The 13,381-nt window shown below is 31.2% G+C and overlaps 2 protein-coding genes across 2 annotated transcripts; both read right to left on the bottom strand.

Moving 5' to 3' along the window:
- Positions 1-2,853: 2,853 nt before the first annotated feature.
- On the bottom strand, positions 2,854-3,648 carry LOC105345102 (keratin-associated protein 19-3-like). Its single transcript, XM_011453175.4, has 2 exons — positions 3,258-3,648; positions 2,854-2,966 (listed from the first exon to the last, which is right to left on the bottom strand). The coding sequence occupies exons 1-2, from the start codon at positions 3,597-3,599 to the stop codon at positions 2,955-2,957; spliced, it is 354 nt and encodes a 117-aa protein (XP_011451477.3). The 5' UTR covers positions 3,600-3,648; the 3' UTR covers positions 2,854-2,954.
- A 6,913-nt stretch (positions 3,649-10,561) lies between these two features.
- Positions 10,562-11,399, bottom strand: LOC105345179 (keratin-associated protein 19-3). Its single transcript, XM_011453290.4, has 3 exons — positions 11,235-11,399; positions 10,769-11,110; positions 10,562-10,678 (listed from the first exon to the last, which is right to left on the bottom strand). Exons 2-3 carry the CDS (start codon positions 11,108-11,110, stop codon positions 10,667-10,669), a joined length of 354 nt encoding a protein of 117 aa, XP_011451592.3. The 5' UTR covers positions 11,235-11,399; the 3' UTR covers positions 10,562-10,666.
- Positions 11,400-13,381: the final 1,982 nt, after the last annotated feature.

The following is a 13,381-nucleotide window of genomic DNA, read 5'->3' on the forward strand; positions in this document are numbered from 1 at the left end:
CAAGGAACAAAAAAAAATGAAGCAACCCCCCCCCCCCCCCCCCCCAAAAAAAAAACCCAGGCTGGAGCCTCTCCACCATTCCTGAAAATTTGAAAGCCTTTCTTTAAAACATTTTGAGAAAAACTGTGAACAAGCAAAAACATAAATCTTTATAATCTCGGGACTGGAAGTGACGACCAAAAAATTAAGTGTAAATTTTTTTTTTTACAAATTTTGTCCAGGATTAGATCTGAAAGCTTCATCGAAATTGGCGAAACCATTATTGAGAAAACGTTTAAAAAATGATCAAAGCTAGACGCGATCTCATTGTTATCAGCAAAAGTTCTTCCGCTTGAGTGCATTTGCTATTGGGAAAGTTGTTCTTCTCTATTATAATTTCTTAATTTTTCTTCAAATTCTATTTAACCCTTTCTAAGGATTTCAAATGACAATATTTACATTGAGAAAAGGCACTATTATATAGATTTTTGATAAAATTATAAACGGACATCAGTAAAATCCATAAGTTAAAAGACCAAGAAGCGAAACAATTAAAGAACAAAAAAAATTCGGCTCTTGGAGAATGAACCCGGGTCGACTGAGCACAAGTCCACCACTCTCATGAATACGCCATGGAATCTGTCACTTCAGGGTTTTGGATTCAAATTCTTCAGAATACATGGGTCGATTTTAGAACAAATTACATATTTTGAATTCATAAAAGGGTCGCTATTGAACAACTATTTAATTTTCAAAAGTTGATTTTTAATAATTGATAATTGATAGAAATGAAACAGAAATGAAAATATCTTACATTGTAAACTTAGAAATAATGCTAGACATCTTATTTCCCACGTAAAAAGTCAATTTATTCAGATGTACAGCTATGTCAAAATGTGGTCATTATGTAGAAGACACTAAACATTATTTTTGAAGTGTCCATATTATAATTAATTTTAAATCAACACCAATATTATTTAATTAATATACAAGTATACATGTATACTTGTATATAAATTAAATAATAATGGTGTTGATTTCGATCTTGAAACTCTCTTATTTAAGGGGAAAAGTCAATATTCATATAAATTAAACTCTGATTTGTTTTTCTATTGTCCATGGATTTATTAAATATGCGAAGAGATTTTAGTACTGTATATATATTTGACTTAAGTAATGCATGTAGATTCATTAATGTTTGGGTTTTATTCTTAATTCTATCAAGGCTAGGGCAATCAAATTATCTTTAGTATATTTTTTAAAATTCTTTTTTGCTTTTATTTACTTCTTAAGATGTTCATAACGTCTCATTGTATTTAAGCATAAGCCACATATATATGTATTGTGAAATCATTAAATTTACTGTGACTCAATTTTCGTGGATTGCATATATTTTTCAGGTTCGTTGGGACGAAATTTCGTGAAAAAATGACAATAACAAACCGTGAACCATCTCAAAATCCATAAAACGAAATACAAATTTAAATCAGAGCAACACGGACCTCCAAATAGATAGAGGTAGGATCAGGTGCCAAGGAGGAGTGAACATCCTCTGCTGACCGGTCACATCCGTGTGCTCTTTGTCGTAATCGAAAAAAAATCGGAAAAGTCCGTAGACAATTAGGTGATTAATTGTGTTCTAACAATTAGTATGAAAAACGTCAGTCAGCATGCGGCCCAGTGGAAGATTGTATTTGCTGACATGGTCGTTGTATCGACCATAGAACTTACGAAAAGATGACTTCAAGGGAGACTGTTGATTGTCCTGTTTTATCAACTTGTTTGTCAGTAGCTTGCTTCGTCTTAGAAACTGTTCATGTACGAAGAGCATGCCATTGCGTATCGAATCACCTGAGAGACTAAAACACCATATGCAGGTGATGGAGGTATATTGCTACATAAGTAAGGAAAGTTGACTATAGAAAAATTGAAGTCATTGCGTTTATCATAAAGTTTTGTATTTAGGTTACCATTTTTACCAGGTTTTTTATGACCACGTTTATGTCCATGTCCAGTAAAATATCCAAATATAAAACAGATGACGCAGACTTTTTTATTTCAAGTTCACTGAGATATATCGAGTCGACGTAAGTATGGAAATAACAATTGTTAATTGATAATACGTCGTCGACTCGATATACCTGAATGTTAAGTTGAAGGCCACAGCGAGTGATTTATTTGTTCACGTAAAGTTTGCTTCATAAGAATACAAAAATAGATCTGCTAACGATGGGGGCACAATTGGTACCCATGGGAATTCCAACAGATTGTTGGAAGACTTGATTTCCCAAAACTACATAGATATTGTCTATCAGAAACTCAAGCATCTTTTTATTGTCAACTTCAGAGTACTTGTGTGTGCAATCAGAATGTTTTTTAACAAAATAATTCTTGAGATTTCCAATGACAAGGTAATTAAATCTTACATTTTAGATCCCGACAACGATTTAAATAAATCTAAGAAAACAACAAAGCAGCAAGGTAACAACATGAAAAGTTTTTGATTCAGCTCATACTAACAAAGCTGTACATGTCAAACTTGTACGATCATGGTGTTTTCTTTCATTCCAGCAACCGTCTATTAGGCCAATTCAAAACAATATGTTCCATTTATACCGCAATAAAAACCTTACGTTATGCATTATCATCGTCTTCTAAATAGTTAAGCTCTCAATGAAGTCTATAATACCAATAAGATTTTGGTAGTTAAACATTTTCTATCACGCTAAGCTTTCTGTTCTCTAAGAATTGCTGAAAACACGAAAAGATAAACATTTCTTATATTTAATAAATAACAAGCTATATTGAACGCATTTTTAAATATAAACACAAAAAAATTAATAAAAAAGAAATAAAAAATAACAATCATACGGTGTAAAGTCATTTATTTTGTGTCATTAAATACATTTTTATGAGTTATGTACACGGTCATGTTTGGCAAAAACAAATCCAAGACGTCCTTGTCGAACATTCCTCTAGTAATAGCTCTGAAAAGAAAATCAAAACATATAACATAAAGAAAAACTATAAAAACAATTCTTCATGATTAACCTATTGTAAACGTACTACATTTGGCTGTATATTCTATTTAGCGCTTTTGGCGGAATGCAACTTCCGCTAAATCAAGTACATCGCTAAATGCCATGCATGTATGTATAAGAACAAGAAAACGCTAATTCAAATACACGCCAACTTGTTCAAAAACTAATTACCGCAAAATAACGTACACGCAAAATATAATACGTTTACAGTATTCGAACTTGCAATATTCAATTTACCTTTCCAAGACGGCCAAGACCACTTCGATATCCATTTAGGCCTCCATACACATTGTTTCCATACAAGCCATTGTACAGACCGTTTCCGTAGAGTCCGCCATAGAGGCCGTTTCTGTAGATACCGTTTCCATATAGACCACCATACAGACCGTTTCCATAAAGCCCACCATAGAGACCGTTTCCATACAACCCATTACCATACAACCCGTTTCCATACAGTCCATTTCCATAGAGACTGTTACCGTAGTAGGGGTTGTAAAGTCCCTGACCGTAGCCGATGCCTCCGTAGTAAAAGCCAAAGGCCACAGAGAAAAGGGCAAGGCAACAGAGCAATCGGAACATCTAAATCGAAAAACAATAAAAGAATAAAAAGTAGCTAATAACTAACAACCATTTAAGTACATTGTTTTGAAAACAAACTACTTTCAAACGTATTTTTTTTTATTGGAGTACAATAACTTGTAAAACTTTACCTTTTGTCGGTCCTTGGTGGTTATCCAATATTGTTTGAAGCTCAGCCCGTTGAGACTTATATACTCACTAGCAGGTTAAACGTCATCGTAATCTGCGTTACGAAAGTGATTGATATTAACCACAAGTTGCCATCACTCCGCCACAAGAACTTGTTAAACAATCGTCCAAACTACACTATTTATCAAAAAAGATTTTTAAATCAAACATTTATTGCACTCACTCAAATGACAAGAAGGGTACCAACGTCCTACGCAGAAAAGGTAGAAATAGGTCAGTTGTGAAAGCGATTAAAAGCCCTCGGTTAAAGTCGCCTCATTTAAAAAAGATGATAAGTATCATTTTTATGCATTTTTTCATAATTCATTTCTATTCGACTTCTTGGTACATCCACTGTTTTGTTTATCCTAAATGTTGCTCTTTGATCATTTAAATTCAATATAAATGTGTCTATAAATGTTTATGATGGTTGCACAATGCTTGATTTATCTTGTTATATTTAGATATGTTAAAAACTAACATCAAAATGAATCTCAAGTGATTGGTTTCCGATAGTGGCTGAGTGATGATAAAGAAAGAAAAATATAAAGATTTGAAAGAAAAACAATCCATAAAGTTATACTTGGTCCAAAATCTTTTTCAGGCAATATCAGGTTAAAAATTATAATGTTCAGATAAACGGTGTTATCTAACATTAAAGCAATCTCATTCATAAAATATATGTAATAAATTTTTCTTAAGTGGAGTAAAAATCCCCAGCGACAATATCTCCTTTGTGTACTCCAGCATATTTTAAAGGTATGTTTTCCTGGTTTAGAAAAGTCACAAATGTCTTTCCGATTCACCACTGACGTGAATGATAAATTAGTTTTGGGGGCACATTGACCAACACGTTGTTAATAATCTTACATTAAAGAGTAATTTTTTTGTAACACATTTATTATTTAGACCAACATATGGAATATCTTTAGCCGAGGTTATTGCACGAGAGTTCAGTTACTTTGGATTACAACTTTTCATTAATTACACAAAATAAACTGTATTTATGTTTCGTCAAAAAAGTATTTTGTTGAATTAATAAATGCGTTTTTAACCAGAATTGTATTTTTAATTTTTTTCGAAAATCATTTCCAAAATGGATTTATGTATGAAATAAATGAATTATACAAATATCGTTTTGAAACTATAGAAAATAAAATATAACCTAGAAATATCTTCTATACTTTTAGTGCACCTTTTCCGATATATTTTGCTATATTTGAACAACATCATATTTCTGAGAGGAAAATAAACACGCGAGAAGTGATCGATAGATAAAATTGGGAAAATGGGGAAATTGTGCTGTAATCACATTGACTTTCAGGAAAAAGCTGACAGTTTTATCGAAAAAGAAAAGTAAATATACAGAAGTTTGCCTAATTTGGTATGTATTTCGATTTGAAGATAAGCGCTTTATTTTCTGTTTTAATTTTGTATTTAAAAGTCTTGTAGGCTTGGTATCTTCAGACGCTTACATTTAGACTCAAGTATCATTTAGTTTAAGGATCTTGCTCTCAATATTAACCTGTAATGGTTATGTATTGTAAATTCATAAGTAATTCTGATAACATTCCACATGATGAAAACACAAATAAGATCCTTTTATTTTGTTTTTTCTTATAAGTTTTAATAAAGACTATTGACCACCATTAATATATGGCATCACAAATTTCATTACACTATACGATAAGGAAATTGTCCATATAGAAAAGCAGCTGCACAAAATCCTTATTTAGTAGTTATCCTGTAAAACATAAAAAGTAAAATTTCTTGATGTTGTTGTTGAAACTAGATCATGTATACATCTTGATTAATGAAGTATTTTCACAATATTTCTACTTTGCCGTTGATAAATCCTCCAAGTCCTTTTCCACCTGAGATAAAAGTAACTGTTCCACCGTACCCTTTACCAAAACTGTTACCATATCCACCATTCAATCCACCGTATCCTCTATACAGATCAATCTATCCGGCCCAAAGCCACATTGTCTACCATATTCCAATCCGTATCCACCATTACTACCTCGGTATCCTCCATATCCCAATTGGTATCCACTATCACTACCACCGTATCCACAATTACTACCTCCGAATCCACCATATCCACCAAATAACCCACTGTATCAACCTTTATATCTTCCGAGATAACAAAAGTATCCACTTTTGCTACCAGAAAGATCGCCTCCATTTATACCTTTTCCTCCCAGAAGCCCGACAATTCTGACAATTCCCTTTCCACCAAATCCCCCTCCATACCCCCAAAAAGGATGCCGTATCCACCTTTGCCTCCAAAGACATTTTTACCATAGAGACCGTCTTCATAGATATTGTTTCCTCCAAAAAATCCAACACCAACAACTCTTTTTCTTAATAATGCATGAATCAAGAAGTATTTAAGAAAAATTACAAATTTTGAATTCATTAAAGCGTCACTATTGATCAATTATTAAATTTTCAATACTTGATTTTAACACGAAGTAGTGCATATTTATTCGACATAATAACCATAATAATCTTGGTGAAAATGTAAAAAAAAAAACTCTCCTTCATTTTTAATCCTTAGAACAAAGCTTAAATGCATGGACGTTACAACTTCATGTAAATATTTAAATATTGGTTACAGAAAAGACAATATCTTACCTTGTAAACTTAGAATACATTCATTTAAATTAAACTGTGATTTTTCCCCATTGTTTATGAATTTATTTAATCAACAGAGAAATTTTAGTACTGTGCATATATTTGACTGTTTAAGCTTTGCATATAGTTTCATTTATTTTTGGGTTTTATTCTTCATTCTATCAAGGCTGGGACAATGAAATAATCTATTGTATATATTTCGTTTCTTTTTTTTTCTTTTTTTTTTACTATAATTTACTTCATAAGATGTCAAAATGTATTTAAGTCATATATTTAAATATTTTCAATTTACTGATAATACTCAAAATACTATCAATTTAATGTGTATAACTAGATCAAAATATTATAATGTAGATACTCATATATTATAATTATAGCTATACAATAAACAAATAATATACTTATCAAATTATTAAAATACATGATTATAGTTACACATGTATACTATTGAATATACTTATAAAATAAATCATAAATGTACCTTTTTTTTTTATTACCAATCAATACAATAGTTCTATATAGAAAGACAAACACACCAAGATGACTGAACAAAAACTTTCACTCTCACATTCATTCTAAATGTACAGTTACCACGGTTACTAAAGGGTTATATGATGCATGTCATAGTTACGTGTTGATATAGATATATGTGTAATGCCCATTATAGCAAGTAAGTATATGGAGATGATTAAAAATAGTCAAACATGAATGTTTGCAATAAGATTCTCAATAGTTTTCCACCTAGTAATAAATTCATCACATCTCATTTTTATTGCAAACAACTTTCTCTCTACCAAATACATGTAATATGCAAATAAATGTAACTTGACTCATTATACCAGAATAGGATATACCAAGATTATGTGCATCAGTTATAGAATAAAATCCACCTTAGACCTACTTATTTCAAATACACAAACAGGTTTCATACAGGGCAGATATATTGGAGAAAACACTAGATTTATATATGATCTAATGTCTTACACAGAAATTAATAATTTGCCTGGTTTACTTATGCTTATTGATTTTGAAAAGGCTTTTGACTCGGTATCATGGTCTTTTCTTTATAAGGTGCTGCACTTTTTTGGATTTGGAAACAATATTATAAAATGGGTAAAAATTTTAAATACAAATTTTAAAGCTTCAATCCTTCAAAGCGGCTTTCTATCGCAGCAGTTTGAAATACAGAGAGGTTGTCGTCAGGGTGATCCCGTAGCCCCATATCTTTTTATTCTCTGTGCAGAAATCTTAGCTATACTTATAAAACAAAATAAGGATATAAGAGGTATTTTTGTCTATGATAGGGAACACAAAATTTCCCAATATACTGATGATACGTCACTTATCCTTGATGGTTCAGCTTCATCCTTGTTTAATGCTCTTGAAACTTTAGAATTATTCTCAAAAATTTCTGGTCTGCAAGTTAATAGCTCAAAAACTAAAATTGTATGGTTTGGATCAAAAAAATTCTCTTCTGAAGTTTTCCATCATTCTAGATGGAAACTAGATTGGGGGGCCACTGAATTTGTACTATTAGGTATTCATTTTTCAGTGGACTTAGAAAAAATTCCAGATTTAAATTATGACATTCAAATTCCCAAAATTATTGCTTTGATTCAACAATGGGAAAGAAGAATTCTAACTCCCATTGGAAGAATTACAGTACTTAAGAGTCTTATTGTACCTAAATTAAACCATTTACTCATTTCCCTACCGAATCCTAAGAAAGATACAATTACATTTTTGAATAATGAGTTTTTTAGATTTGTTTGGAAATCCAAGTGTGACAAAGTCAAACGTTCAATTGTGACCCAAAACTTTTGCATTGGAGGTTTGAAAATGTTAAATTTTAAAAATTTTATAATTTCGCTTAAATGTTCTTGGATCAAAAGAGTGGTGCAAGGGGGACAATCATGGATGAGCATTTTTAAAGCTATCTTTGGTGACATAGGGGTTGGTTTTTTAGAGTTTGGTGATAATTTTATTAAAAAACTTATAGAACAATGCAATAATATATTTTGGAGAGATGTCTTTGATGCTTGGCTTAATGTTATGAACGTACACTCTAACCAAATTTGTGATTCTAACAATAATATAATATTTTCTCCAATATGGCATAACTCAAACATCAAAGTAGAGAAGAAGTCTATGTTTTATAAAGAATGGTACAAAAAAGGTGTAAAAATTGTTAAAGACTTTTTACATGATGATGGGTCATTTTTATCAAAATCTGAAATTGAAAAAAGATTTCATTTGAACAAAGTATGTTTTATGCAATATAACAGCATAATTAGTGCTGTTCGAAAGTTTGTTAAAGACTCAAATTTTTCAAAGGAGAACTATGTCAATTTTGTTGGTCCTTTTCTACCCTTTTACTGTGTTGAATTACTTTTGTACAAGAAATGCACTAAACCTATTTATAATTTAATCAATACAAATGTCCAATGTATTATTCCAAACTCAATCATTCGATGGAATTCAAAAATTGTCATGAGAGGCTACTCCGAACTAATTTTACAGGATATTTTCAAAGTATGTTTCAAAGTTACAACAGATACTACTGTACAGTGGCTACAATATAGAACTCTACATAGAATTCTTCCTGTAAAATCGTATCTAAAAAAGATAAAAATAGTTGATAATGATATATGTTCTTTTTGTAATAATGAAGTTGAAACTATTGAACATGTATTCACATCCTGTTCCTTTGCTTTAGATTTATGGAGTAGTTTAAGTATGCATATATATCATGCTGTTTCAAAAAGAGTTGGCTTTAATGAGTATAACATATTATTTGGAGAGACTCCTCCTTCTAATTCTAACTTAGTCATCAACTTTTTGATCCTGTATACTAAACAATATATTTTTCAATGTCTGTACAACAAAAAAGTTCCAATATTTGCAGGTCTACTATGTCACTTAAACTTTAGATATGAAATAGAAAAATGTGTTGCTATAAGAAACTCTTCTTATGATAAACATAATGATAGATGGTTTGAATGGAAAAATCTTTTTCTTAATATTTAACTTCAAGAGCTTTATTCATTTCAGTTTATGCAAAATTGTATCAACTTGAATAGTTTTCAAAAATTATGAGATCATGACTTGTATGTATGTGTGTATGAATGTGTTATATGTACAGTGTATTATAAAATGAAAAACTGCAAATAAAAAAAAAAAAAAAAAAAAAAAAGATTATGTCTATTGTCCTATCATAACGTATAACATAATAACAAAATAACCTTTTTTTTAATGTGGGAAATAAATCATATCAGTTGTGATCTGTATGCATTCAGCGATGGGAATCTCCTTGGCTGGCGAGGCCGAAGTTGATGTTTATTCTTCAAACAAGTTTACCTGTTATATTTTCAAAGCAATATTGTTGCTTTCATGCTATGTGAGTAAGTACAAGCAATAAATAAAACTTGTACTTCAGTTTATCTCTATCTTCAATTTCTAATAACGATTGAAATAATACTAAGAAAACAACAAGGCAGCAACGTAACAAAATGAAAAGTTTCTGATTCAGCTCATACCCACAAAGCTGTACATGTCAAACTTGTGCGAACATGGGGTTTTCTTTCATTCAAGCAACCATCCATTAGGATGGTTTCAATTCGAATTCAATACAATATGTTCCATCTAAACCGAAATAGACACCTTCCGTAATGCATTATCGTCGTCTTCTAAATAGTATTAGCTCTCAATGAAGTATAAAATACCGTTTAGTTTATGAACATTTAACATATTCTATCATGCGGAGCATTCTGTTGTGTATAAATTGGTGAAACATTTCTGTTATTTACTAAATAATAAGCTACAATTAAAGCCTTTATACATATAAACAGAAAGAACTGAATAAATCTTCCAAAGGGTCGCATGCTGACTGGCGATTTTCATACTAATTGTTAGATCATAATTAATCACCTAATTGTCTACGGACTTTCCGTTTTTTTTCTCGATTACGACAAAGTGCACACGGCGGGTGTGACCGGTCAGCAGAGGATGCTTACTCCTCCTAGGCACCTGATCCCGTCTCTATCCTTTTAGAGGTTCGTATTGCTCTGATTTGAATTTGTATTTCGTTTTATGGATTTTTCAGATTTTTGACAGTTTGTTATTGTCATTTTTCATAAATAGAAATAACAATCATACGGTGTAAAGTCATTTATTTTGTGTCATTAAATACATTTTTATGAGTTATGTACACGGTCATGTTTGGTAAAAACAAATTCAAGACGTCCTTGTCGAACATTCCTCTAATAATAGCTCTGAAAAGAAAATCAAAACATATAACATAAAAAAACTATAAAAACAATTTGTCATGATTAACCTATTCGAACTTGCAATATTCAATTTACCTTTCCAAGACGGCCAAGACCACTTCGATATCCATTTAGGCCTCCATACACATTGTTTCCATACAAGCCATTGTACAGATCGTTCCCGTAGAGCCCGCCATAGAGACCGTTTCCGTAGATACCGTTTCCATATAGACCACCATAGAGACCGTTTCCATAAAGCCCACCATAGAGACCGTTTCCATACAACCCATTACCATACAACCCGTTTCCATACAGTCCATTTCCATAGAGACTGTTACCGTAGTAGGGGTTGTTAAGTCCCAGACCGTAGCCGATGCCTCCGTAGTAAAAGCCAAAGGCCACAGAGAAAAGGGCAAGGCAACAGAGCAATCGGAACATCTAAATCGAAAAACAATAAAAGAATAAAAAGTAATAAAAAGTCTGGGACCAACCATAATTACATTATTTTGAAAGTAAACTACTTTCAAACTTATTTTAAGTACAATAACTTTTAAAACTTTACCTTTTGTCGGTCTTGGGTGGTTATCCAATATTGTTTGAAGCTCAGCCTGTTGAGACTTATATACTCACTAGCAGGTTAAACGTCATCGTAATCTGCGTTACGAAAGTGATTAATATTAACCACAAGGTGCCATCACTCCGCCACAAGTACTTGTTAAACAATCGTCCAAACTACACTATTTATCAAAAAAGATTTTTAAATCAAACATTTATTGCACTCACTCAAATGACAAGAGAGGGTACCAACGTCCTACGCAGAAAAGGTAGAAATAGGTCAGTTGTGAAAGCGATTAAAAGCCGTCGGTTAAAGTCGCCTCATTTAAAAAAGATGATAAGTATTATTTTTGTCCATTTCTTCAAAATTCATTTCTATTCAACTTTTTGGTACATCTCATGTTTTGTTTATCCTAAATGTTGCTCTTTGATCATTTAAATTCAATATATGTTTATGATGGTTGCACAATGCTTAATTTATCTTATTATATTTAGATATGTTAAAACTAACATCAAAATGGATCTAGTGATTGGTTTCCGATAGTGGCCGAATGATGATAAAGAAAGAAAAATATATAAAGATTTGAAAGAAAAACAATCCATAAAGTTATACTTGGTCCAAAATCTTTTTGAGGCAATTTCAGGTTAAAAGTTATAATGTTCAGATAAGCGGTGTTATCTAACATTAAAGCCATCCCATTCATGAAATACATGTAATAAGTTTTTCTTAAGTCGATTAAAAAACCTAGCGACAATATATCCTTTGTGTACTCCAGCATATTTTAAAGGTATGTTTTCCTGGTTTAGAAAAGTCACAAATGTCTTTCCCATTCACCACTGATAAATTAGTTTATGGGGACACATTGAACAACACGTTGTTAATAATCTTATATTAATAAGTAAATTTTTTGTAACACATTTATTATTTAGACCAACATATGGAATATCTTTAGCCGAGATTATTGCACGAGAGTTCAGATACTTTGGATTACAACTTTTCATTAATTCCACAAAATAAACTGTATTCATGTTTTGTAAAAAAAAAAGTATATTGTTATAAATAAATATTAATAAATTTGTTTGTTAGCGAGAATTGTATTAAGGGACAACAATTTTTTTTTTTCGAAAATCATTTCCGGCAAGGGTTTATTTACTAAATAAATATATGTTACAAATATATGAAAAATCGTTTGAAAACATGTTACATAGAAAAGACAAGTGAAAAGCTGTCAATGTAACAGCAAACCGGGTTTTCTTTTAGGTGAACTATATCCATAATCCATGTCAACTCTGAATTCATAAACACTACCTATCATAGCCAGTAAAATGGAGTACCCATATGTAATATTTTGCCAAAAATGATTAAGTTAAAAAACTGTTATTTTTTTCATAAATTATCAAAGATCAAAATCCTAGCAATATTCACACCTCTGATATATGTACCATTGATCTGCAGAAGAACAACTTCCTATCTTGAATACTGTTGGTAAAGTTATCCGAAAAATGAGGGTTCCCTTTTGGCCCGCCATTTTCACTATTTCAATCACCGGATTTTTCCGTAGAAAAACCCGATAAAAAATATAAACTAGAAACATCTTCTAAACTTTTAGTGCACCTTTTCCCATATGTTTTGCTACATTTGGTTAACATCATATTTCTGAGAGAAAAAAAAACCCACAAGAAAAGTCATCGATAGAATTTATTTTAGTTAAATGGAATATTGATCTGTAATCACATTGACTTTCAGGGCAAAGCTGACAAGTTTATCGAAAAAGAGAAGTAAATGTACATAAGTTTACCTAATTTGCTATGCATTTCGATTTAAAGATAAGCGCATTCAGCTCGTATTTTGTAAACAAATCAAATTGTATCGAATCACGGTAGATCCTTGTATGGTGCCAGCTATTATTCATTGGTCGCCGTGTATTTTATAAAATTTACAGATTTGATTCCAGACTAACTATATGTACATTTGGAATGACAGTAGTTGTTTTCTTCCTTGTGGGTTTTTATATCAAAGAATTATTTGAAATTTATTTACATAAATTTCAGAAGTATCTGTCAATTGGTTGGTATTTTTTAGGCTGAACAAGAACAATATAGCATTCATTAAGTTTTAAATTGAACTAATTTTAAACAGAATACGTGTTAATA

This window comes from Magallana gigas, chromosome 6 (assembly GCF_963853765.1).
Source record: "Magallana gigas chromosome 6, xbMagGiga1.1, whole genome shotgun sequence".
Classification (NCBI taxonomy): Eukaryota; Metazoa; Mollusca; class Bivalvia; order Ostreida; family Ostreidae; genus Magallana; species Magallana gigas.

Excerpts from the sequence above, each read along its gene's own strand:
- LOC105345102 (XM_011453175.4), bottom strand. The coding sequence starts at position 3,599 with ATGTTCCGATTGCTCTGTTGCCTTGCCCTTTTCTCTGTGGCCTTTGGC.
- LOC105345179 (XM_011453290.4), bottom strand. The coding sequence starts at position 11,110 with ATGTTCCGATTGCTCTGTTGCCTTGCCCTTTTCTCTGTGGCCTTTGGC.